The sequence below is a fragment of the Urocampus carinirostris genome, chromosome 5 (assembly GCF_059441175.1).
Source record: "Urocampus carinirostris isolate Australia breed hairy pipefish chromosome 5, RoL_Ucar_1.0, whole genome shotgun sequence".
Taxonomy (NCBI): Eukaryota; Metazoa; Chordata; class Actinopteri; order Syngnathiformes; family Syngnathidae; genus Urocampus; species Urocampus carinirostris.
Window position 1 is genome coordinate 12,862,855 of NC_142353.1, and position 27,522 is coordinate 12,890,376.

A 27,522-nucleotide genomic window follows, 5' to 3' on the forward strand; every position below is an offset into this window, starting at 1 on the left:
GTGACAAAATGTACTCAACAAAACACATTATGGAGAATTGGTTTCCAGTTCGCACCTTATAATGTTCCAATCTTCTCTGAGCAACTATTCAAATTGCACTGAAGAGAAACAAAATGTTAGACTGGCAGATAAATTGCATTTTTAAGCCCTCTGAGACTTCTTGTGATATAGAGCTATACATATAAACTTGACTTGACATGAATTCACTTAAAATAATAATTAAGTATTAATTTATGTTACTGTGTTTCAAAATATTGTTATAGTAGAATAAGACAAATATACAGTCACAAAAAAAAACGTTGAAAATAAACCCTTAAAATGAGGAAACCGTGTTTTCATATTTTAAAAAAACGGCTCATTTTTATGAATGTTTTTGCTTCTTGTATTTCTTTAAACATTGAGTAAAATAAGAAAACACTTTTATAATATGTCAACATAGGAAAACTAAATCTCAAAATGAACTTCTTTCTCAGCGGATTGAATCGCCATTTTTAAAGGGGGGAGTAGTAAAGATGTACAAAAATACGAACAAATATCCTTAAAATAAGAAAGATCAGAAGCAGCATTACATGACAATGAAGTGGATTTTAGTGATTCTTTTATTCATTGTTTAGAGTACAGTACACGTCTTTTAATTTCTAATTTTAGCCGGATGAGAAAGTTACACTGTAGTATATTCTATAGTCTATACCGTGTTTCAGCTTCTCGGATAATAGTTAACTCACTGCTAACGCCCCTAGTTTTCAGCCTCCAATCAGCGAACGATGTGAAATATTGACAGCTACGTCGATCCAATTGGATGTACGTATACTGATACTCGATTGGAAACAAAAACATTAAGGAAGTTAGCCATTTCAACTTTCGGCATATTAAGAATTGTGTGCCATATTTAATGATACCTTCTCGAAATATATTGAATATATTCCTTTTTGTATATTAGATTCTACCGTCTGGTACGATATCGGGGACTGAAATGTACCTTTGGGGTTGAACGGGGGGACGTACGTAACCAAGATTGCTTCCTGAAGCGAAGCGCAGGTCGGTAATTTTAAACCCTCAGTTATCAAAGGACGGCGGAGGTAACGTCGCAGCAACACACGGTCACCAGCCGCTCTTCGTTCGAATCTTTCCGGAGACATTTTGGTCGCTTGTGCCGTCGACTGGAATGATGTCTCTGCTCGACCAGAGCCAGCAGTCGTTCCCCAGTAGCGTCCAGGTAACTGTGCTCCAGGCTCGCCACCTTCGACCCAAAGGGAAGAACGGCACGAATGACGCTTACGCCATCATCCAAGTGGCCAAAGATAAGTTCTCCACCGCGGTTGCCGAGAAAAGCACTGCTCCTGTGTGGCGAGAAGAGGCCACCTTCGCCCTGCCACTTTTCCATCAGGGCAATGTCGACCGATGCACTCTCTACATCATCGTCATGCACCGAGTACAGGCCGGGCTCGACAAGTTCCTGGGCCAAGCTGTGGTGAACCTAGTGGAATTGCACCAAAACAAAAGTCGACAGAAGCCGGAGTAAGCACACATTTCAATGTTGATTTAACGTAGTGCTCCTCCATTTGAGACATGCACATTTGGCCTTAGTATGAATGATTATGCAGGTGCCCATTGACTGGCTGGTGACCAGTTCAAGTTGTGCACCCAAAGCCAGCTTGGTGTGGGTTCCAAAACCTTACATTTAACCTAAAAGAATAAGTCTACAAAATGAATTGATATACTTTGGTAACGCCTAACATTTTGTAGCCAGGTGTGTTGAATCCTGTCCAGTGGTGCTAGTAGGGCTATTTCACGTTGTATTGTATTGTATTGTATTTATTCTTTCAGCCAGTATAAACCATAACCATGATAGATACAAGAAATCACGCAAACTCTCAATTATGATAATATAATAGATTTAAAATAATGAAAAGAATAGAGTAAAACATATATTGTAGTGTATAATACAAGGTAATTATATAGAATAGTTTAAAAAGAAAGAATATGTAAATAACAAGACTAGAGTAGAATAGGTCGGAGGAACGTCGTTGGCATAATAATACTATACATGATAACCTGATCAATTCCCGTTGAACATAGGAATAGCGGAAGGGTAAAAACTCTTTAAGACTTGTAGTCTTGCTCACAATGGAGCGAAAACGGCGACCTGACGGCAGGTACCGGTAATCAAAGGACATGCGAGCAGGGTGACTGGGATCGTCCATAATTTTTAGTGTCTGTTTTCTAGTTAGTTCGATGTAGTTACTTTGCAGGGACGGGAGGCCAGTACCTATTATTTCCTCTGCCGTCCTCACTACTGATTCCATCTTTGACAATTCTGTCTGATTGACGTGAACAAACCAAACTGTGATTGACTTAGTTAAAACGAATTCAATGATAACACGATAAAAAATTACTAGAATGAATTGACACTCTGAATGATTTGAATTGATGAAGGAAGTAGAGCCTTTGTCTGGCTGACTTTAGAATATCAATAGCATTGATGGTCCATGTGAGGTCAGCTGACAAGTAGGTACCCAGAAACTTGAATGAATGGACCAGTTCGACCTCACTACCATTAATTTACAGTGGCACATGCGGGGGAGGCTTACTATGGAAATCTATTATCATCTCCTTAGTTTTACCTACATTCAATAACGGATTTTTCTCATGACACCAGTCGGAAAGTGAATCAATTTCTGCTCGGTATTCAGTTTCGTCTCCATTTGAACTAAAGCCAGAAACCGTAGTGTCGTCTGCATATTTAGGGAATAGTGAATGGTCAGAATTGGGTTGACAATCATGAGTGAATAGGGAAAACAAAATTGGAGACAATGGACAAATTTGCATCAATACCCAAAAGTACATAAACTTTTGGGTACTGATGCAGAGGGAAATGCATACCTGTCAACCTCAGTCAATTATCCCCCTTAGAATAGAGTCAAATTAATTGTAACAAGTGAAATTCTCAATGAAATTAAAAAGTACCAGCCTGATGGTGTAAGAACATTTCCAAGATAAAATACCACAGTTTAAGATAATAAGTTGGAGTGAAATAGTATAAAAATAAGGGTTATCAAATAAAAATAAAGAGCCGAATCATCCCTTGTCATAATTGCACTTTTCTAAGTAATTTTACGGCATAGATGGTGATTATAAGTTGAGGGAAGAAGCTGTTTTTCAATCTTTAATTTCCAGAATTCATGGTCCTCACTCATCTACCTGAGGGCAACAGTTCAAATGAGTGACTTCCGGGATGGAAGTGTCCTTAACAATTTACTTAGCTCCTGCCACAGCAAGCTCTATTCACAGTTCATCAATTGATTGGAGCGGGGCAGTCTACAATTGTTCGTGATGTGTTGATCATTCTCTAAAGTGCAGATTATCCTGTCAACTGAGGTGGTGGTGTTTAGCTTATTGGGCACAAATAAACCTTTTTACACACAAGGCAGACTGTGTAGAATAAAAACAAAGATACTATGTGTAAACAAGTTTATTTACCAAATAAAGAACACAAACCAGTCTTTCAGCATCTTTGTTCTTTTCCCAATGGCAGTAAATTGTAGCAGTGCAGGATTTCCCAGACTTTGTCTGTTTTAAATGATTGTACTCAGTCACAGAGAAATCACATTGTAGTTTAAATTGCAGCAAAGATTTCAGGGGATCTGTTCCCACTATCGTCCAATACTCAGTATGTGCTTTTCTCACACGGCAGAAAACTCACTGTCTGCATTAGAGTAAAACTTTGTAACTCTCTTTCATCAACAGAAACGTAATTTGTCGCAAAGCACTATTTAATTTGAATATGTTTTTTTATCAGCAATAAGAAATCTATGATGGTGTTATCATTTGCTACCGTCGACCGAGACAATTGGAGCAGAGTCAAAATGGGCAAAACGTGATCGGTTTAATTAAAAAAAATATATTTTTTATTTATGTGATTTATTTTTTTTTAAATGCTTGTCCAAAAATTGATACCTGGCGTGCACAATTTGTAATGTTAAAAAAAAAAACTTATGGAAAGAACATAGTTTGACAGGTATGTGATACAAAGTGAAATACTGTACTTCCAAAAGCTTTAAACTATTTGTCCCAGGGTATTTCTTTTCATTTTTACAGTTGTGGACAAAGCACCGTGTGTGGTAGGATTATGCAGAAATGATTTGTCGCAGACCCACCCTTGAATCAATGTCTCACATTGCTGCTGTAAGCTCAGTAGATTCTTTGGAACCATTAGCTTACTGCTGTGCGCTCACACCCAGATGTCTAAGATTATTTAGAATGACGAAAGAGCTTAAATGAATCTTGGGTGTAACGTTAGACACCCGCACGCAGAAACATCACGTCAAAGATCCATTGTCATTGTCAGAAGCTTTATATTTTAGATTACCATTAGGGAAAACTGATCCATCCGTCTGTTCACGGCTTTCTCTGTGCTTGAATGTTCCACTTGTTTGTGTTTTGAGAAAGGATCAGAATGCGGGATGGTTGTGGACCTCTTCCCCTTGAGGATATCACTAGTATATTGCACTACTGCTTCCTTGCTCATGTAGGCTTTGGAAATAATTACATTTTTATATAAGAAAGCTTTTCAGTTACCTCCTTATCTATTGTGTTGTGTGATAAGATTGGGTTGGAGACAAAAGTGTTGTATTTTGCTTTACCCAGTCAGATATCACAAAGTAACCTTTTAACACAAGCAATTTGTCATCAATTTTACATGAATGTAAACACTTGTATCTGAAAATTCATATATAAACAGCATTTTAACACGACTATTGTTGCACACAAAGTGCTAAATAAATGAAACAAAAACACAAAGTTAAGATTTTACAAACCATTATGTAGTCAAAACTAATTAACAATATATTACAATCATGTGCATCAGAAGTGTAAATAAATAGGTTAAATATCTGTCAGTAAATTTACAGCAACCTAAACACTCCAAAGTTGACTCCAATATTGAGTCAATGGCTAAATTGAACAGAGATGTATTTTGAGACATTGGAAATTTACTTTAAAGGCTGCAACTTGTGACTGAAATGAGTGGTAACATGAAGGAAGTCCCTTGATATATTTGAAGACAAAAGAGAGTCATGTTTATTTGTATCGCCCTTAATCACAAGGACTCAAATGGCTGCACAGACCACAGATTTTTGCAAACTACAGACTATTAGTACACCCTCCCCTGATCTAAAACCTACACAAGGGCAAGGAAAAACTCAAAATGAAGAAACCTTGAGTAGGGACCGCACATGAGGTAATCCCCCTTCCAGTATGAACAGACTGCAACGGAGGTTGGAACAACAAATAATACACAGATATTGTCAACATGAAATATAGTTCATTGATAAGGTATAGATAGATAGATACTTTATTTATCCCCTAAGGGAAATTCACATTTCCAGCAGCATCCCTGAGCTGAGAACAGTACAATAATAAAGCCAAAAGAATACAATATACAAATACCCAGTGTGACGTGCAAATGCCCACTGTAGCGTGTTATATAGAGTAACTAAATAGTGCTACACAGAATACATATTGCAGTAAGATTCGGTAATATCCAATGTAGGTGGTGTGGTTTAATGTGGGCCTTTACTCTGCCGGGTGGAGTTAAAGAGCCTCATGGCATGAGGAAGAAAAGATCTCTTCAGTCTGTCCGTAGTACAAGACAGTGACAGCAGTCTGTCGCTGAAACTGCTCTTCTGTCTGGAGATAATGCTGTGTAGTGGATGCGATGGATTGTCCATGATTGACCTCAGCTTTTTCAGTGCTCGTCTCTCAGCTACTGTTGTTAGGCTGTCCAGCTCTTTGCCCACAACAGAGCTCGCTTTCCTAGCCAGTTTGAGACGAGAGGCATCCTTCTTCTTGATGCTGCCTCCCCAACACGCTGCCGCATAGAAGAGGGCGCTTGCCACTACTGTCTCATAGAATATTTTCAGGAGCTTTTTGCAGATGTTGAAGGAGGCCAGCCTTCTGAGGAAGTAAAGTCGGCTTTGCCCTTTCCTACATAGAGCTTCTGTGTTGGCAGTCCAGTCCAGTTTGTTGTCCAGCTGCACACCCAGGTATTTGTAGGTCTGGACAAATTCTACACATTCTCCCTTGATGGTTACAGGAACCGGGTGAGTTCTGGTTCTCCTGAAGACCACCACCATCTCTCTGGTCTTGGTGGTGTTTAGGTGCAGGTGGTATGCGTCGCTCCATCAAGTCCTGAATCAATTTCCTGTACTCCTCCTCCTGCCCGTTTCTGATACATCCCACGATCGCAGTGTCGTCGGCAAACTTTTGCACATGGCAGGACTCAGAGTTGTACTTAAAGTCCGATGTATATAGAGTGAATAGGAACGTAGAGAGAACAGTCCCCTGCGGAGATCCTGTGCTGCTAACCACAGTGTCCGATGTACAGCCCCCCTGTTTCACATACTGGGGTCTGCCTGTCAGGTAGTCAGTAATCCATTCTACAAGGTGTGAGCTAACTCCCATCTCTGTCAGTTTCCTACTCAGTAGCAGAGGCTGTATGGTATTGAAGGCACTGGAGAAGTCCAAAAATGTAATCCTCACAGCCCCCTTTGCCCTATCCAGGTTAGAGAGGGATCGGTGTAACATGTATACTATAGCATCCTCCACTCCCACCTTCTCCTGGTAAGCAAATTGCAGTGGGTCGATGGCGTGACGGACCTGTAGCCTCAGGTGGTGCAGCAGCAGCCGCTCCATGGTCTTCATCACATGTGATGTCAGGGCGACCGGCCGGTATAGAATAGAAGTGTGATTTCAGCCGAGATTTAAACGGTTCCACTGAGGTTGCAGATCCAATCCCAGGGGGCAGAGCATTCCACAGCACGGGGGCCCGAATGGAGATTGCTGTCGAACCTGCGTATCTCTTCATGGCTCTTGGGATCACTAGTAGACCAGCATTTTCAGAGCGTATGCTCCGGACCAGAACAAAATGAACTCTCAAATTTTGCTGGTGGCCAAAATTGGGGTAACCTGCACCAGTAATGAGACGAGCAGCAGAAATATTTTTGACCATGGAAGAGCTTAAATGGCTTTTGTAATGAATCGAAATGTCAAGTGGTCATATCCTTTCATATGTTTGCTGAACATGAAGGAAAGCATTTTTTTCTCCACTCATGATGACATAACAAAGATATTCAGTTTATACAGGAGTTCAAGTAGCAGTATTCAGATGTCAGTAAACTTTAAAGAAAAACACATGAACATGTATGTCTTTGGATTTTTTGGATAATAATAATAATTATTAAGGATAAGCATTTAATGCTTTTTGTTACTGTCAAGTGGCTGCAAAGTAAATGGCCAAATTAAATTTATACTACAAAAGCAAGCGAGGCACTATTAAAAGCGATTAACAGATCATGGCGTGTAGGATTGTGTTTGCTCGAGCATACTAAAACACTACTTGTTGGTGTTAATATAATGTCATTCTAGATTACATACAGGGCATTTATGTGTTTTTTTTTTTAATTTAATCCTTAAAGTAATTGTCTTCAGTTACCATAGAATAATTTTAAGATCATCCTCATTTAAAGGAATGAGAGACCTCATCTCAAATTTATTGAAATTATTGTAAGAATTAATGTTTCTCATGTGAATTGTTTACATAGCACACAAATGAGTTTCACACAACATATGGGGAAATATATTATTATATACTGCTTAAAATGTCCTTCTGATCGAGTTTGGTCCGTCAGGGAACGTCTTGGTTGGTCCCACTGAATTCAGATTCAGATTCAGATCTACTTTATTGTCATTCTAGTACACGTGTATACAGAACGAAATGTCGATGCATCTGACCCCCACAGTTTCCTTGAATGTACAGATATAAATAAAGTTGTATTGTAATTGGCTACGTATAGTATTTTACCATAGTGCCGATAGTGCAAGAAGAGTAGCTAACCAGATGTGCAAAATGGGCAGTCAGGTTAACAAGTCAGGTACACAGTAACATTAACACTGTAACAATAACGCTGTAATTACCATAGTGCAGAGAGCAATGTGCAATGAGTGGCAAGCTATAAAAAAACTGCCAGTAGTGCAAAAAGTCAGATTAGCAGCCGTTTAGATTTAAGTTAACTATATGTTAGATTGACCATTTAACAGTCTAATGGCCAGGGGGACTAGACTATTGCGGAGCCTGGTGGTCCTGCACCGCACACTGCAGTACCTCTTCCCAAAGGCTAGCAGAGTGAACAGTCCATGATGGGGGTGAGAGGGGTCCCCGGTAATGTTTTTAGCATGGGATAGGCAGTGCTTCTGGCCAATGTCCTGAATGGAGGGAAGTGTAGTCCCGATTATTTTCTCTGCTGTCCTCGTTACCCTCCTAACACTACCCCAGTCGGTAGCGCTGCAGCCTCCACACCACACAGAGATACAGCTGGTCAGGATACTCTCTATGGTGCCCCTGTAGAATGTAATGAGGGAGGGTGGGGGCAGGTGGGCTCTCCTCATCCTCCGCAGGAAGTACAGGCGCTGCTGTGCCCTCTTAACCAGTGATGCAGTGTTTACGGACCAGGTGAGTTTGTTTGTAATGTGCACCCCTAGGAACTTGATACTGCTGACAACCTCCACAGCCTTGTTGTTGATGCAAAGTGGGGCATGGTTGGGCTGGTTTTTCCTAAAGTCGACAATGATCTCTTTAGTTTTGTCGACATTCAGGACCAGGCTGTTGTCCCTGCACCAGCCCACCAACTGCTCCACCTCCTCTCTGTAGGCCAGGTCGTTGTCATCCCTGATGAGGCCCACCACTGTTGTGTCGTCAGCATACTTCACGATGTGGTTTGTGGCGGACCTAGGGACGCAGTCGTGTGTCATCAAGGTGAACAGCAAGGGGCTTAGGACGCAGCCTTGGGGGGAGCCCGTGCTGAGGTAGATGACATCTGAACTGTTCTGACCTATCCGCACTGATTGGGGTCTGTCACAGAGGAAGTCCAGCAGCCAGTTCCGCAGGGGGGTGTTGAAACCCAGGAGTCTCATTTTGTCCACCAGATGTTGTGGGATGATGGTGTTGAATGCTGAACTGAAGTCCAGGAACAGCATCCGCACATGGGTGTTCTTCTCCTCTAGATGTGTCAGGCTCAGGTGAAGCGCAGAGGAGATGGCATCCCTGGTGGAGCGGTTTGTCCTGTAGGCAAACTGAAAGGGGTCGAATGAGGAGGGGAGACTGGAGGTGATGTGCTCTTTAACCAGTCTCTCAAAGCACTTCATTATGATAGGAGTCAGTGCAACGGGCCGGTAATCGTTGAGTGATAAGATCTGGGGTTTCTTTGGCACTGGGATGATGTTGGCAAATTTGAAGCATGATGGTACTTTGGCTTGGTCTAGCGAGGTGTTGAAAATGTCTGTTAGTACACAAGCCAGCTGATCGGCGCACTCCCTAAGTACCCGCCCCGGAATGTTGTCCGGGCCTGGAGCCTTCCTTGTGTTGACCCTTCTCAGGGTCTTCCTCACGTCAGATGAGTCCAGGTGGAGTGCTCTTTCGCCCTGATTTGGAACCGCTTTCGCTGCAGGGGTGCCGTTTTGTGCCTCGAACCTTCCAAAGAATTTGTTGAGGTCATTCAGAAAGTCCATGCCAGTGTTCTGCACTGGGGCGGTGGTTGGCTTGTAACTGGTGATGGCCTGAATGCCTTTCCACATATCCCTGGTGTTGGTTGTGCTGAGGAAACGTTCCTGGATTTTTTGACTGTGCGTTCGCTTTGCTAGTCTGATAGCCCGGTTCAGGTTAGCCCTCGCTGATAACAGCGCCTCCTTGTCACCAGATCTAAAGGCAAGGTTCCGTACTTTTAGTTGTTTTCGTATTTCAGCAGTCATCCAGGGCTTCTGATTGGCACGGGTGCATATAGTTTTGTTATTGCTGACGTCTTCTGCGCATTTACTGATGTAGGCTGACACAGAAATGGCGTACTCATCTATATTTATTTTGTTGTTGTAAGTGGCATGGAGGATAAGGGCCTCTTAGAGATGTTTATGTATTTTAAAGGGGGCAAAAAAAAACTAAACAATACTTTAGATCTGTGGTGTCCAAATTAAAGCCCACCTCCACATTTGGTCTGCCCCCCTGAACAACAAAAGAGCATTTTGACACGCATGTTTTTAAAGTAAAAAATAACTCCGTCTGGGATAGGTACCTGGGTTGTCCCGTTGAGCGAACCGAACTCTTACCACTGAACTACCAGTGGTATGACTTGCATATGGCATTGGATTTTATCTAACCACACTGGCTTTAGTCACGGTAGGAGGCAAATGGTAATTTTGTTTTGCAGTTCAATTGTTACAATGACAATACATTTGTCACTTACAATGCTTGGAATAGAATTTAATTTTATATGTTCTGACTTGTTCTGTGAAGAATCCAGAAGGGTTATTCTATTGTGGCTTATTTGATTGTGGAAAACAATACATTTTATATCTAGACACTCCTGCAATCGTCACACTTTTTCTGTTATAAACTGACTCCAGTCCCGCATCAGAGAAGGAAAGAGTCATGAGACCCTATCAGGAGAAAAGGTTGGGGAACCATGCTGTACATTGTAGAAGAGATTTGGGAACAATTGGCCAATGCCAGCCTTCATACCCTAAAACCCATTTTTAGAAGCTTTTCCTGGAAAATGTTTGAAGTTTGAAGAAGGGCCCTGCCTCAAATGCTTGAATCTTACTTTTCACTCAAAGCAACAAACCAGTCGTCAATTCTTGTTAATCAATATTGTTAACTATAAACACCGTTTTTTGTTTTGTTTTTTAGCCCAGAGCTTCTGGAGTAGGCATAAAATACATTCTTTACTTGCACATCCAGTTCTTTGTAGGCACGTATTTCCCGAAACTCATGATCATGTTCAAATCCTTTCAAAATTGTGACTTTCTCTTGTTGTTGCTTGTATCCGTGACACCGCCAATTTATTTCAAAACGCAAGGAAATACGCCTTTGATTTCACCACATTTGTTGTACTTTAAAAAACGCTTTGCATAAAAAATATCCTGTTGTTAATCATTTAACAAAATTACTATTCAAATATGTTCATAGAAAAAACTTGACTTGCAGGCGCAACGAGCGCATGCTTGAGACTGGGGCAAGGCTGGCTAATAGAACAGCGTGTTAATTAGCATCCAGGCAGATGACAAAACAATTCATTGTGTTTCTACCAAGACTGAGGAAACTTCACGTCATGGCGACACAAGCGATATGCCTGGAAATAACAGCAGGCACTTGCATGATAAGATTAAAAAAAAATGCCTTCACAAGCATGCCAAGGAACTTTGTTTTTTTGCCAATGTTTTGTTTGTGTTTTAATCCCTTAACTACTAGGGTTGTATGGAACACCGTTTAATTGGGAATGAATAACCGGTTCGATTGAATTCATATCATACTTTTACTTTAAAGTACTTTTTAAATGTCTTTTGGAATTAATGTAAACCAAAACGTTAAGTAAAAGTGGAATAGATTAAAATCAAAAAAAGAACATGAAACATGCTTTTCTGGTATTAAAACTAGGTGTTGCGTTTCATATTTAAAAAAAGAAAAATGTTATTGCATCTGAATATCTTATCTGCTTCCTTGACCACTAATAATCACTATCCTTATCAGCACTGTAAAAGTGATATTGGTCAATTATGTATTATTGGGTTTATTTTTGGACAGCAGGATATTTTTCGCCTGAAATGTAAAAAAATATGGACGGATTTCTGAGCTAAATAAAAAGTATGAATTTTTAATGACTTAAAGCACATTACTCTGATTAAGGGGAGTTTGTGTGTGTGTTTTTTGCAGTTTAATTTTACCTATTGTGAAATATTCAGTAGTTGTTACGTCTGAAGCATGTCGGCCAGAGTTTATTGACTTTGCTCGGATAAGAGACAGGCCAAATTAGTGTAACCTTCACGTCATCACTCAGAGGAATGTGGTTCATTCCCAAGCTTGTCTGCAGACTGTTATCTTTACAAGAAACCCACTAGCGGTCTCTCTGGCAGTAAATTGACCCATTCTGCTGTAAACTCCCCTTGAACTGTAGATGGCACCAGAAATTCACAGGCAGAAATAAACTTCATCATGTTCATAATCTTTTTAAATGAAAGGAAGCATGAAATCTTTTCATCAAACTATCTTTGCCATAAATATTTAAACATATTGCTAGGCGCATAAATAGAAGAGCACTTTCAATCTTATAGGATAAATGCAGGATACTTAGTGTGTTTTTATGCTGTCTCTGGATCCAACCTTGTTTCTGTCATGCAGTGGTTAGCACACTGCCCTAACATGTGAAAGGTCCCCGGTTCGAGACCTGGTGGAATCATATGTTGGCCTGGAGAGGAATGGGTGCCACCAGGCTGTACTTGCCCAAGACACACTACAGTTAATGGTGTCCCTACAATCCTAGTGGTTAAGGGATTGTCAAGTCATGTTTATTTGTATAGCCCTTAATGACAAAGAGTCTCAAAGGGCTGCAAAGATCAAATACTATTGCAAACTACAGACTATTATGACACCATCCCCTCATCTAAAACCTACATGAGGGCAAATAATACACATATTATCAACATAAAATATAGGTTATTCATACGCGATAGAATAGAAGTGTGTTTTAAGCTTTCCACTGAGGTTGCAGATCGAATATCAGCGGGAAGAGCGTTCCACAGCTCCTGGGCCCGAATGGAGAATGCTCTCGAACCTGCGGATCTCTTCTTGGCTCTTGGGATCACTAGTAGACGAGCGTTTTCAGAGCGAAGGCTCAGGACCGGAACATAGGGGGGAATTAAATCTGAAAGAAATGAGGGAGCAAGTCCATGCATGATTTTGTATATCCAATCAACCATCTCCTTAGTAGTCCTTCTTCCATCAGATGAAATGTGTTGATCCTTGAGATCAGATACTTGGGCACAGGGGCTTCATACAACCATAATTACAATTACCGTATTTTCCGCACTATAAGGCGCACCTAAAAGCCTTTATTTTTTTCAAAAGCTGACCATGCGCCTTATAATACAATGCGCCTTATTTATGGATCAACATTAAGTTTTCCAACTAACTTGCAGCCGCCGACTCGATTTTCCCCCGAACGCCAAGTAGTACGCGGTGGATGGTGGGATTTATTTACCGGCGTTTCATTGGCTAATCAATGTGTCAATCATCAGTTGAATCGATCACTATTGGCTAAAGTTATTCGGAGGTCAAGAGGCGGATCCTTCTTATCATTTACAGACTGCCATTGGCTCAAACGGCAAACAAAGCCTGCAATTGGCCGAAAAAGATGTGTCAATCATCAGTTGAATCGATCACTATTGGCTAAAGTTATTCGGAGGTCAAGAGGCGGATCCTTTTTATCATTTACAGACTGCCATTGGCTCAAACGGCAAACAAAGCCTGCAATTGGCCGAAAAAGATGTGTCAATCATCAGTTGAATCGATCACTATTGGCTAAAGTTATTCGGAGGTCAAGAGGCGGATCCTTTTTATAATGTACAGGCTGCCATTGGCTTAAACAGCGAAACAAAGCCTGCAATTGGCCGAAAAAGATGAATGCGTATAGCATGTGGCCGATGGCATAGAGAAAGCATTTTTTTCTATTCTGTATTTGTAAATATTGTATTCTCCTGGATTTACTACCCTCACGGATATAAGAGGACATTGCCTGCACATTATTATGAACACAATGACTTCGGTGAGCTATTCCCGGTTTTATATTGTCTTGTTTCAGACTGAACTCGATGTTTCTGTGATAAGCGGTGCAGATAATGGATGGAATGGAGTGTCTATTTTTAAATTAAACTCAATTCCAAGTGTTTATTGTCATATGCACAGTAAAGTTGCGAGCGAAAAGAAAATAGATACGAAGGAATGGTTATCATTTCTTGAATCCCAAGACTTTAACCTTCCGAATGATGGAACGATGCATTTGAGTAACATCTTACGGACACCGCATTCGCACGTGTTCTCGACACGTATTTGCGTCTTTGCAAGCTTTCGGAATGTTAAGGGGGTAATAAGTTGTACTGAACTATCTGACTGTTTTGTCCACGTTCCCATTGTAGCGCCTTATAATCCGGTGCGTCTTATATATGTCAAAAATAGGACCAAAAACTATTTTTTCGGGGTGCGCCTTATAGTGCGGAAAATACGGTAAAAAAAATATATTTATCTTTGACATTGCTCACGTTGATATACCTGCCGCCATCTACTGTCAACCACTTCCATAAAGAATCGGTCAACTCATTTTTTGTTTTGGTTTTTGGTTTGTTTTTAGGATTTGCTCATACAAAGATTTATTTTAACATACAGTGTAAATTGTGGATGTACTATAACTGTTTTTCTCACCCAAAAATAATAAAATCTTGCCTCTTAGGTCTTTAAACTGTATGTCTAGAACAGAAAAGTAACACATTGTTTTGTGATTAAGACATATATTTGTGGATTTGATCAGGCAGCTGTTAATTTTAATCATCGTACTGCAGTGCTTTTGAATTATCTGTACTTGCATAGCACTGTCCTGGTTAACGCATAAGAGAATTAAAAATCAAAGAAATATGGACCAACTTACAACAAAGCTTAGCTTTAACTGTAACAGTTAATATTTAAAGTGCATGTGAAATTATAAAATAAAAATCCTTAAACTATAAACATTTTTGAATGACCTTGTCAAGCCAAATACTGAAAAATGAAATTACATAAACTCAACAATTATGAATACATTAAACATCTAAAACATTATTATCTCAAGGGCAAAATATAAAAAAAAACTGCAAAGCAAAAATATACAAAATAATTTGTGCTGATTTTTTAAAATGTATTTATCAAAGACGATATAAGTAATTCAGCAGGTTTTGAAATACACAGCTTTACACAGCTTCCTAGTGTAGTGAATGGGCAATTGCACGTGATTAAAATAAAAAGTTCCCCGATGTCAAACGCACCCGTTTTTCCTTGCCCGCATGTTGGTTTAAGATCGGGATGGTTTAATTGTAAACTGTGCAGTCCTTTGAGACATTTTGTGATTAAGGGTTATACAAATAAATGTGACTTGACATGGCTATAAAATTAGTAAAATTCTACTGACTAATTGTTTTGGTAATATTAATAATATGTGAAAATTCAAGTCGAAAAAGAAAATTTAAACTGTGTGCAGTTAATGAAAAATAACTCACTGAATACATATACTAATTTAGAAATAGTGACTGCAAGTCACTGATATGATTGTATTCTGATATGAATATGATTTTTATTTAACATATTAAAATTACTGCTTGCACACATACGTGAATGTTTGTAGTAAACATAAGATGTAACTTTTATTCTTATAAGAAGGTTAAGACGATTATTCACTGCACATTTATTGAGATCTTAAAAGCTCCTCAGATTACGAGAAGATCTAGAAGCTGGTGCTTTGAGATTTTTGGCGCACAAAGAACATAGTTATCGAAAAATGCTAAATTCTAGCGGGCTAACCATGTAGTCTGGAGACAAACAAGCACTGTTGAATGTGTGTCGAATCAGTTGAATTTGCTCGCTAGGCTTTGTAATGCTGGATGCTAAGGGAGCCAATCAGAGATGTGGACTCTAGGATTTGTGTCCCATGAGGATTCTGGGATTTGTGCCTCTTCTGACTTCAACTGATGCACACCATATTGCGCTGGAAGGCAGACATTTTTCTGTGGTCCGTGGGCAAGTTTCACAGCAATTTTGGTATTTTTTTTTTTTACTTTTTAAATGAATATTCCTACACCGCAAAGTTCAAAGCGGGAGGTAGCAAGGGAATACAGCATATTATAGTCATATTTATGATGATATGAATGCATTGCATATTTTGAACAAGTAGTCCCAGGTGATATGACAATCAGAGGCTTCATTTTCATCAGGCTAATAACTCATAACTGGTTGCTTTTGGTTCAATAACGATCAGACAGATAATTATTGTGCATCCTTAGTTTACATTTGTATGGCCCTTAATCGCAGAGAGAGCAGTAGCAAACATGAAGTACAGTACATTAGCCATGTACATGAGATGTGCCTTTTCATCACTTGATCAGTGCATAAATGGGTACAAACCAAGACTAAAAGCTTGATACCTGGGCCGGGTTAACTAATTTTTTTTTTTTTTTTTTTTTTAATCAACCATTAACTTGCTTAATATCTTATTCCTTATTCCACTTCTCTTTGTCATCCTTAGTTGGTTCCCATTGGTCGACAAAAGCGGGAAAGCGGACAAGCTGCGAGGCGACGTATTGCTCGGCATTACCTTCATGAGGAACAACATGTCAGCTAGCATGGTGGACCTTTCTACGCAGGAGAAGCCTCGTTCCCGCATGTCCAAGCTAAAGGACAAAGTCCGCTTGAAGAAAAAAGACAGCTTCTCTGATTCCGGTTCGGCCATGAGCCAAGTTCTGACCGACAGCGAGGGAGACCACGATTCCCTCTCCCCCAATCAAACTCCCGGGGAGAAAAAGAAATCAAAGCTAAAAAACTTCTTTGCACCTAAATCCAATTTGCAGCGGAACAGTTCACAGTCAATGTCTACTCTAGGGACTCTACCCAGGAAGAACTCATCCCTTAGCGGCAGCCGCTCATCTGGTATCAATGTAGAAACACCTGAAGGTATCCTAACTACTTATGTGGTCAAGTACTTTTGTTTGTAACGCTACTTTTCCATGTACCATATTTTACTATAAGGTGCACTGAATAACACTTATTTTGGGCCATGCAAAAAAATTAAGTCTGTGTCTCCCAGTGGTAAATTGTAATGGGAAGACCTTCCTGCTATTGAAAGTATAAGTTACATATTACTGTCATTTTTAGCCAACACCTATATGGGGATAGATTTGTCTCAAAAATATTTACACACATACTGTTCGGAACCACAAATATATTCGCGATTTACTCAAGCTCTAAAAGTCAAATGTCTTGATAAGTTTAAAAATTGCATATGTAAATAACGGATACGTAATACATAATTCACACCAGAATTCTTAATTTGATGGTACTAGAGACATTTGAAAATTGGCTCTGAAAGTCCTTATCAAGTGCTAATATTTGGCCATGAAAGAGGTGTGCAAACCCTGCATATAGTCTGGAGAATAATGTAGATACTCTTATTTCATTGAAGCATTAACCTCTCTCCCCTTTTTTTCTTATTTTCTAGTCAAAAAGAAATTCAAATTTCCTGGACACAAGCGGAGTGGTAGCTCTGACAGTAAGGTGTCGTTAGGTGCATTATCCTTTCTGAGTCGCTCCAAGCACAGCCACGGTGACCTTAACAACGCCAACATCAACAGCCCCTATGTGAATGCTGAAGAAGCAGAAACCAGGAGTGGCTCTACCCTCAGTGTAAACAGTTCTGGTCAAGGTTCTATGGAGAATGTGAATTTACAAAACACCAGCATCTCAGCAGAAAGGCACGTTCCAGTGCAGTTGTTTAGATCCGAGACTAGAGATCGTCTCATGAGGGAGCAACAGCGTCGTCAAGAGGAAGAGGGGAGTAGGCAGATGGAAGACGCTAGATTGCAGGAGGAAGAGGAAAGACATCAGAAATTGCTGGAGGAAGAAAATCTTCGAAAAGCTGATGAACATGCGAGGAACAGGCGCTTTCTTGAGGATGAAGCGAAGAGTAAGAAACAGAGGGAGGGAGAGGAGGAAGAACGCAGAAAGATGGAAATTGCAGAAAGTGAGGAGTGCAGCAGATTGGAGGAGCTAAGTCAAAAAAACGAAGAGCAAAGAAGTCACGAGGAAACTTCCATGACTGACAGGCTTTCCTCTCTGTTTGGAATCATAAGAAAAAAAGAAGAGGCGCCACAATTTTCTAAAGAACAAGTAGATCAAGATTTACAAGACATCAAGGTCACCAATCCTTTTGAGAACAATACACTCAGCTCCACAACTCAATTCAACAGCAATGAAAGTCCACCTGATGAGCAACAATCAAGCCTCAACCCACAAACTTCATCTGGTTTCCTGAATCGTACTACAAGAGTGTCCACAGTTAAACCACGGTAGGCATTCTCGTCAGTTTGTTTTGTGTTTTTTTTATAGTCAAAATGATTTTTATTGGAAAGTCAAGTATAGCCATCCCTTAACTCATTCAATGCCAGATGTTTCTGTCAAATGGGAAGCCATTTTTTTCCAGTTTGACTCATACTTGAAGGTCTATGGGAAAAGTTAGTTCTGTAGCTATATAGGCGTAGAACACATCAAGAGAAAACTTCATCCCTCGTCTTTCATTAGACAATAAAGTGTGTTTCCATGTTTCTTTTCTATGATCTGAGCAATAGAAAAAACAGTTCAACATTGCCAAATTTCTTGAAAATACTTGTTTACAAAAAACTTTTCTTCGAAGCACGTGACATTCAGAACAGTATGAAGAGAAAGGCATTGTAGGAAGTCATTCAGTCGCAAGGAGCCAAATAAAAATAGGTAATTTGGGCATCCTGAAAGATATAAATACATGGCAACATGTATTCAAAACGTTAGTCACTTGCAATGCTTCGCTTGAGCTCATAATAAGTGAAACAACATTTTATAACAACTAAAAGTTGTGTGATAATGAGATAAGACCTGAAACTTTCAAAAAGAGTTTTTTTTTTAAATTATGCATTTCAAGCAAACCTTTCACTACAGTGCATTCTTTTTTTTTTGGGGGGGGGGGGGGGGGGGGGCATTTGTGATGGCTCCAAAATCTAAATATAACATTTTATTGCAAAAACACAGAACTTATGCATTAATGATGCATGAACTTTGCAAGAACTCCTCAGCGCCCGATTTTTCTGGTGAAGTGATCACATGTTTTTGGACACCATAGGGATAGAGGACGTCATCCCTATTCGTCACCCTATTTTTAGAAAGAACAAATCTTTGAAGCATTAACTGGCTGTAGTTAAATTTTGGCTTTTCTTACCTAACTGTTCATTGCGTCTACTCGCTCTATGGGCTGCCTAAACACTCTCATTCGCTGGATACAGGAAGAAACATAATGAAGTAAAGCTGGACAAAGATCTGATCAAAGCCTCTCCTGCCATCTAATGGTAAAATTTTAATACTGAAATAATTCCCAGAGGCTTCATACCTACTGCACCAAAGCATGTATAAAGTTTTTTTCAAATAAAACACAAAAAAGATATTTTTACGTGACAAGGCTTCTAAAACATATTTATATGTTATGGCACTGAATTAGTTACCGTAATCACTGAATAACCAAAAGTTCAGGCAACACTGACATGCTTCTACATTTCTGTTGTGTTAATAAATAACCTATAATGCCCGACAGTTAATATTTCCTAAAAGCACATCTCTTTCACCTTGTTAAAACAAAGCAAAAGATAAATGTAGTCAAATAACACAGTCAATTTTATTTGTCCTGTTGACAGGAAATTTTGCTCATTCAAGTATTACTTTCTGATTTCACGACATATTGAGTTTTATATTACTAAATTTTATCCTTGAAGGGACAGTGTGTTTTTTGACCAATAGTTGTTGCTGTATTTTGTTGAAACAGAAAACTAGTGCTAAAAAGCACAAAGAAAAATACAAACTGAACCGCCAACCGTTCTTTTTTTCCTGCCCAGTCTTTCGCGAACCTTTTCGTTTTTGGGCACCCGTAGCTCAAAGATGCTGGACGATTTTGTTAGCTCCCTTTAGGTGAGGTTCATATTATGTGAAATAAGTGCAAACTTCTCAACTTACAGTATTTTAAAAACATACATGTATATGATAGTTTGTGTATTTTTGCTTACTATTTAAATCAATATTTTTTAATGAAATCATTTAGACCATCCTAGCGGGAAAGCAAATTATTCACACCGTCCATTTAATTTTTTGATGTTAAAAACATCCATCCATCCATTATCCTCAGTAAGGTCGCGGGGGTGCTGGAGACCATCCCAGCAGTCTTCGGCCAGTGGGCAGGGGACACCCTGAACTGGTTGCCAGCCAGCCGCAGGGCACCCTTGGACAACTCACTTGCTCATTCACACCTAGGGACAATTTGGACCAGCCAATTATCCTGACCTGCATGTTTTTGAAATGTGGGAGGAAACCTGAGTGCCCAGAGGAAACCTACGAAGGCGCCGGGAAAACATGCAAACTCCTCATGTGGAGGCTGTGGTAGTTGGACTTGAACCTTGAACCTCTGCACCGTGCCGGCCATGTTAAATACAATTGTAGAGTTTATTTTATTTCTATCAAAGATTAACAAGTTTGGCAAAATGACTTGACATTCTAATGTTAAGTATAGAAGCTATAATCGCATAAACGATTTTTTTTTAAAAAGGCACACTTTCATCTGATACCTCTTGGGTTTTTGCTTAATATTTAAATCTATATTGTTTTTTGATGAACATTTTCTTTACGACTTGGTTTTGCTAAACAATACGCACAGTCCCTTTATTCCTTGCTCCTTCTTGTAAATAGAGACAACTGAGAAAAAGGTAATAGAATATAGAGAAAAATAAATTGGTAAAATGAGCAAAATACATGCTTAAACATGCACATTTTATACATATCATAAAAGCACACTAATAATAAAAGGGAACAAAAATGTATTTGAACATTATTTAAAATGAGACTTGTAGTTAAAATGTCCCCCAAAAGAAAGCAAAACCAACATTACTTATGAAAATGAAAGTATTGTACTCATAAACATTTGAAGATGATTGCAAAATATCATTTTAATGAAACATTGATTTCTCAAATATAGTGCCATTGAAGGACAATAGTTTTAAGTTCGAGTCTGGGGCACTTCAGTCTAAGTACGATGCAGCAAGAATGATCAAAATCAGATAATGGTTTCCTGAGAAATTGTAAATTGCTCTTTTAGAGGAAATGCTTTTGTGTGGCCAAAATACTTTCAATTCATAATGACACCTTTTGTGCTTCCCTTCATATCAACACACACCTAATATAGTCTGACAGGTTTCAGTTAAAATATCAACCTAAGGTACTTGGAAGTTGCGGTGTCAACACTATTATATATACAATATTCTTACTTTCTATAAAGATGTCACTGAAGTACACTAAATAGTTTTTAGTGAGAGGAGCATTGTATACAGTACAGGAGGTAAGGTACTTTTACATGTTATTCTTTTTGCATTATTGTATATGTTCGATGTTGTATTTTACTTTGAATTGCGTGCTCAATTTTTAATTCTACAAACAATGTGTATTTGACATTAACTCCCTTACTGATAGGGATTCCCGGACTCCTATTCTACCCAGCAGTTGACAGACTGGTTTAGCCGGACCGCTCTGCCGTATGGGAAAAAAGGCGTGCTAGGTTTTATGGAGATGTTGCGGAACAGGTTGTGGGAAGAGCTTGTAGAAGGAGTTACATTGTGACTTTTAATGTTGACGTCTTTTGCGTGGAGTTTTTCTTCTCCTTTCTTAAAAATTTGCTTTACATTTGGATCTTAGTGGCAAATCTTGTCTGTTCTGGGACATCATGGTGAGCAAACTGCACTAGTTTTCTCATTGTTTGATTCTGATGATGATTTGAATGTTGATTTTGGCGTGATGACTTTGTTGAGAATGTCTAAGTTCGTATGATGCATTAATATAATTAATTAAAGTGGGTTTAAGAAAGTTAAAAGGCCTTAACTTTTACTCCCTTAAATGTATGGCATTACTTACAAATAGAGATGCCTCATGCAGGCATTTTTTTCTCTGCCTTGTTGTGAGTATATAGTTGTGTTTTTACTAACAAATTTAAAAAAAACACATTTAATCATTAGAATTTACATGCATGCATACAGTCCAAAGACACAGTAGATCTTAAATTGTGTCAAATATTTGCAGGAGTCACAAAATGTTTGGTAATCTTTTGCGTTGTGCATATGTTGATAGCTACAAACTTAATTTGGTGATGGGCCTGTACATTAGCTTTGTGGTAGTTTGACTGATTCGAAGGCTTTTTTTCCTACTTTTTGGCAGATTGAGTTATTCTGTGGAATCTGAATCTCCCGAGTACCTGCATTCTGAATACTTAGAACCTTACAGCCTCGGTGTTCAAGCGGACCAGCGTTGGTCTCCCCCAAGCCCTGTTCAATCCTTCCTCTCTAGTGTGCCATATGATTCCTCTGATACATTCTCCAACCTTCATTCATCCTTGGCACCGCCTGGTTCCCCATATTTACCTCGGGCTGATTTACCCAGAATAAGTCCACCTGGTTCCCTCAGTAGAAGTCCGCCTGGTTCCCTGTGTAAAGCGCAGGCAGATTCACTCAGTACAAGTCCATCTGGTTCATTGTATAGAGTTCAGGGTAATTCACGCACTGGAAGTCCACCTGGTTCTCTGAGTAGAAGTACGACTGGTTCCCCTAGTCAAAGTCCGCCTGGTTCCTTTTATAAGAGCCGGGCTGATTCCCTCAGTAGGAGTCCGCCCGGATCTCCCAGCAGAAGTCCGCCCGGATCTCCCAGCAGAAGTACGCCCGGATCTCCCAGCAGAAGTACGCCCGGATCCCCCAGCAGAAGTACGCCCGGATCTCCCAGCAGAAGTCTGCCCGGATCTCCCAGCAGAAGTCCGCCCGGATCACCTTCTCACTGTGAAGACAACTTTTCAACTTCATACACCATGGTTGATAAGACGGGAAGACCCTTGCCTCCTCTGTATCCCATATATGAATCCCATTCTGGTGGAACCAATGAGGTGCAAAACCTCAAAAATGCAAATTTGTCTCAGCAAGCAAAAACACTCTCCCTTCCCCTTCCTGATTATGAAACCCTATATCCTCAGAAGCGACATGGTGTCCAGGGGCACACTCGTTGGGATCACATCATTGCTGAGGTCAATCAACGACATATAGACAGTACACCAGAACTAGTTGGTCCAGAGATGAGTGTGGATGGCCCAGATGCCCCAGGCAATGCTAAACTGTCACTTCCAAAAGACACCACCTCTGTTGGGTATTTTCAAACTCACCACCAGGAAAGCAGACATCGGTCAACAAAAAAAGTAGCAGCCCCTCCTCCACCCAAGCAAGATTTGGCATCGACCGACAACCAGACAAAACAGGCAGAGTCCTCTGACTCAGAGGCTCCCATTGCTCGTCCGAGGCAAAAGTCTACCATAAAACAGCCTACAGAATATTTTTCTGCATCTAATATTGAAATAAGCAGAACACCTAGTTTCAGTACGAGTGAAAAGGATATAAATGGCAGACTAGGGAACGAGATTAATTCTGAGTTTCACTCAAGCATGAAACTTTATTCTACCCAAGATGAGGGACCACAAAAACCAGCCAGGGTAGCTGAGAGAGAACAAAAACCTGAAAACCTTGGCATGACTGCTGATGATCTTGATCAAATTTTCAGGGATGAGAAAGCAGCGGATCCTTTAAGTTTGAATGGCTTTGGGACGAGCAAAAAGGAAGATGAAGACCGGCAAAGTCCAGTTCTACACAGAAAGAATTCTGCAAGGCGTATTTCGGCCCCGCCTTCGAGAAGTAACTCTTTTAAAGCTTTTAAACAAGTACCTTTACACGGAGAAGAAACAGCAAAAATTCAACGCGTCACAACCACAGATATCGTCGTTGAGTCCATCACACAAAGGCACCCAGCTGATGGGAAGGCACAAGTCCATCTCCTCGATGGAGAGGGAGATCCATTCGCGAATGATCCTTTCCCAGCGGCGTCCTCTTTCCTTTCTGTAGAGCCCCTCTCACTTGTCATGGAGGAAAAATCCTCACAAGCAGTGTTGTCTGCGAGAAAGAAACCCAAGAAACCACTGATGCCGCCTACAGAGTCGCAGCTTGTCAGTGCTCAGGTTAACAACAGAGATGCCCTTGATCCCACGTTGTCCAGGTATGACTTAAAAGTAAATTGGGTTGCTTTTAGGGACGGTTGGCTCACATCTTGAGGTGATTGCAGTTGCTAATTGAAGAAAGAAACTTTTGGTGATCTTTTTTTTTTCCTTGGATGGGACTGTTGGTTTTCTTGGTGATTTCTGTCTTGGACTTTTGATTTTTTTGTATGTTGGGAATCCACTCTTTAAACACACTGACAAAACACAATTTTCTTTCAGACCTACAGTTGTCTTTGAAGTTGATGATTTTCAGGACCATAAGGCGCAGCTAAAATTGTCCAGAAATTTAAAAGTGCGCCTTATAATGTGTGTATTTTATGCAGACAAAATAGGAATTTTGTTACCATATTTGTGCAATTTTTGTTCAAGAAATTTAACAGGGATCAAACGAGATAGGAATGGTAAGAGCACCGAATCCTAACTACCAGGCCCCTAGGAACATGGATTGTTGTTCACAATTCCATAACATTGGATGCATTTGGAATTGAACCAGGATTGCGGTGGGGAGAGCGCCAGATCCTATCCATTAGATCCCTGGGGATACAGACAACACATGAAAAGGCATTAGGTCTTATCTCATTATCACACAACTTTTAGTTGGTACAAAATGTTGTTTCACTTATTATGAGTTCAAGCGAAGAATTGCAAGTGATTAACGTTTTGAATACATGTGGCCATGTATTTATATCTTTCAGGGTGACCAAATTACTTATTTTTATTCGGTTCCTTACGACTGAATGACTTCCTACAATGCCTTTCTCTTCATACTGTTCTGAATGTCACGTGCTTCAAAGAGACTGAACATTTTCTCCACTCGGTCCATTACAACATCAACAATTTTGTACCGTGATCTGGGTTTGATTCCTGTTTCATCCAATGTTATGCAATTGTGATCAATGATTTTTTTTTATTTCTGACTGACCAAATCCATGCACAAATATGGTATGTTTTTTATTTTGTGGAAATCTACCATATGAAAATATATCACAAATTACCATTTTTTGGGATTCCCTCTATAATCAGGTGCACCTTTATAGTGAGCAAAATATGGTAATATTGGTAATATGCTTTTCCTTCCAGGCCTCATCCAGTGAAGCCTCTGCACACTTTTGAAAGTCAGTATCCCGCCAGCACTTCCTCACTGAAAGACAAGCACATTCAAAATGGGACAGCTGGAAAGCTTAAGGTACTGTGACGTGAATATAAAACACACACATCAAAACACATTAGCGTTTGTGATGTCCTCTTAATGACTCCAATACAGTGGTGCATCTACATATGAGCGCAATTTGTTCCAGGATCGTGCTCTTAGCTCAAATTGCTCTTGTAACGAGCACATTTTTCCGATATGAAATAATTAAAAACTAATCGGCCCGTTGCCGACCTCCCCAAATGATCAAAATGAACCGTAAATAGCTATAAAACACATCTTCCTGATGACTAAAAACATTCAAATAGTAATTTAACACGGAAAAATACAGCAATAAGATAAATAAATTGGTATTAACGAAATGAAATGCAGTTTACTATAAGAACTTGCTATGGAGGGACTCGAGTGGCCATGACGAAGGTGTGTGCCTTGTGCGGAAATGTGGGAGTGGGGGTGAGGTTACGGGAGGCGTGATGCTACGCGACTTGTGGTGATAAGTAAGCACTTACTTTACACTTAAAATCAAAGTTACTGTCATCTTAAATCAACGTGAGCACACAAAAAAGCATTAAAAAAAACTTCTCCAGGGGGATTTGTCTCTGCCTCCCCTTCAAAATGTTACGGAAATGTGTAAGGCAAGTGCCATTAAAGAGAAATTTTACAGGACCACTTTCTACTTTTTCTGGATTTTTTTTTTTTTTTCAACGAAAGCAGAGACTTTCTCCCTCTCTTATCTCCTTTCTAGACACCAGCCTCTGTGCGTCCTCCTCTTTGCTGTTTGTTGCTACAGCAATCAAACCTTCAGAAATTATTGCAGCAAACCGCGACGTAAATTCTTTCACGGCTTTGTGATCGGCGCTTGCTGCTTCCTGATTGTACTCCTTGGCTTGGTCACTCACACGAATACTGCGCTCGTGGTTTTTCCTTATTTCTTGCTTTGGTTCAACTGTCATCATTCCCCTTTTTTTTCCCTCTAACACCTTACAATTTCCCCATCCGGAACAAAAATGGACAAAAAGGAGATGCTCTAAAATGCGATCAAAACAATACAAGTACTCTACAGGTAAAACCAAGGAATGGGGGATCAGGTGCCTGATGGTGGGAAGGGCATGCTCAAACTGGCCCGAGCTAATGCCAGTGAGCGGTCACAAGCGATGAGCAGTTTCTCGCGGATATCTCGTGAACTGAATTTTCCTTTGTGTAGCTAGCAATATTTTAGTGTAAGAAAACCTAATATACTGTATCAAAATTCTCGTCTTTAGTGGACCTTGTATGAAGAGAAACCACTCTAAAAAAATCTCATGTCAATCCGGTGGAGATTTTTTCGTTCATTCTGAAATATTCTCAACACAGGTGTCGGACATGGCTGAGAGCGGACCGTTCACTCAACTGACCCACGAGGAACTAATCACACTGGTAGTGAGGCAGCAAGCCGACCTGTCCAAGAAAAACAACAAAATCTCCGAGCTCGAAGAATACATCGACAATCTGCTGGTGCGCGTCATCGAAGAGAAGCCGGCCATCCTGCATGCTATGAAAGCCAACAAGCCAACATGAGGTAGCAGCGAAAGAACAAAGAGCCCAGTGTGCATCATCTTAATAATAGCCCAGTAATGTTTTTCTTTTCTTGTGTGCTAGTCTCACTGTGTACAAAAATGCATCACCGAGGTTTATATGCACTCTGTGGAGTACGTACTATTCTTTGAGAATGCTGTACATTGTCTCTGGAGGATGAACAAGCCGGTAAATGTGTTGATATAAGACAATGGACGTCTTTAATCGGACACGGGTGTCTCATTAACATTATTTTTTAAAAACTCTTGTCTTTATCCCATCTTGATTTTTAATGTTCTAATTTAATATATCTTCTCTCATAAACAGTATATATCACACAATCATTCCACCTTTATGCTCATACACATAATGTACATACACATATTTTCCCCAAAGATAATTTATAAATCAGTTCCTCACCAACTGATTATTTCTTTTCTTTAATATTATGTATATTTCCCTTTAATCAGCTGCTGCTTTGCCTTCTGTGCCTTTTTTATTGAATGGAGCGAAACAGCTAAAAGCAAGCTGCTAATATTTTCTTTAGGCTGTTTGCAATTGCCTGAGTACACTGAGGGGGTTGATTTTTCGGAACACACTGTGTCTAACTCATAATGAAATGGTCTTCCGGGACCTCTATGATGATCAAACAGCAGTACAAATGCACTGTGCTTAAGTGGAAGCCCTTTTGAATAAGTGTACTATCTATGCCTTTTGTATTTAACTATATGTATAGATGCCTCGGAGGATAGGGAGATCAAACCTTCTGTTCTGATTTTACGGATATTTTTCTAAAGCCATTTGTGCCCTATTAGTTGAACAACTGATTTTCGACTGCCTCTCTTCCTTTTCTGGGCTGAGCACTGATTTTATTTTTTTCTGGTTGCCTTATTGATTGTACCTTTAATCATTCTCCAGTCACATGCACCACTGTTTTTTTGCCTTCAAATAAAGACACTTTTTTTTCTTAATACACATTGTCTTTATTTCAATTGAATGCACTTTCATCAAAACATTTTTTTTGCGTCATATGCATATTTTGTTTTGTTCATAGAA

General features: G+C 39.8%; 1 protein-coding gene across 1 annotated transcript; it reads left to right on the forward strand.

Moving 5' to 3' along the window:
* Positions 1 to 829: 829 nt before the first annotated feature.
* rab11fip1a (RAB11 family interacting protein 1 (class I) a) lies at positions 830 to 27,437 on the forward strand. Its single transcript, XM_088335784.1, has 6 exons — positions 830 to 1,518; positions 16,149 to 16,573; positions 17,118 to 17,964; positions 21,893 to 23,761; positions 24,843 to 24,948; positions 26,266 to 27,437. The coding sequence occupies exons 1-6, from the start codon at positions 1,166 to 1,168 to the stop codon at positions 26,467 to 26,469; spliced, it is 3,804 nt and encodes a 1,267-aa protein (XP_088191910.1). The 5' UTR covers positions 830 to 1,165; the 3' UTR covers positions 26,470 to 27,437.
* The last annotated feature ends 85 nt before the right edge of the window (positions 27,438 to 27,522 follow it).

Coding starts and splice junctions, on each gene's coding strand:
- rab11fip1a (XM_088335784.1), top strand. CDS start 1,166: ATGATGTCTCTGCTCGACCAGAGCCAGCAGTCGTTCCCCAGTAGCGTC. Junction 16,574..17,117: donor CAATGTAGAAACACCTGAAG/GTATCCTAACTA, acceptor CTTATTTTCTAG/TCAAAAAGAAATTCAAATTT. Junction 23,762..24,842: donor CTTGATCCCACGTTGTCCAG/GTATGACTTAAA, acceptor TTTTCCTTCCAG/GCCTCATCCAGTGAAGCCTC.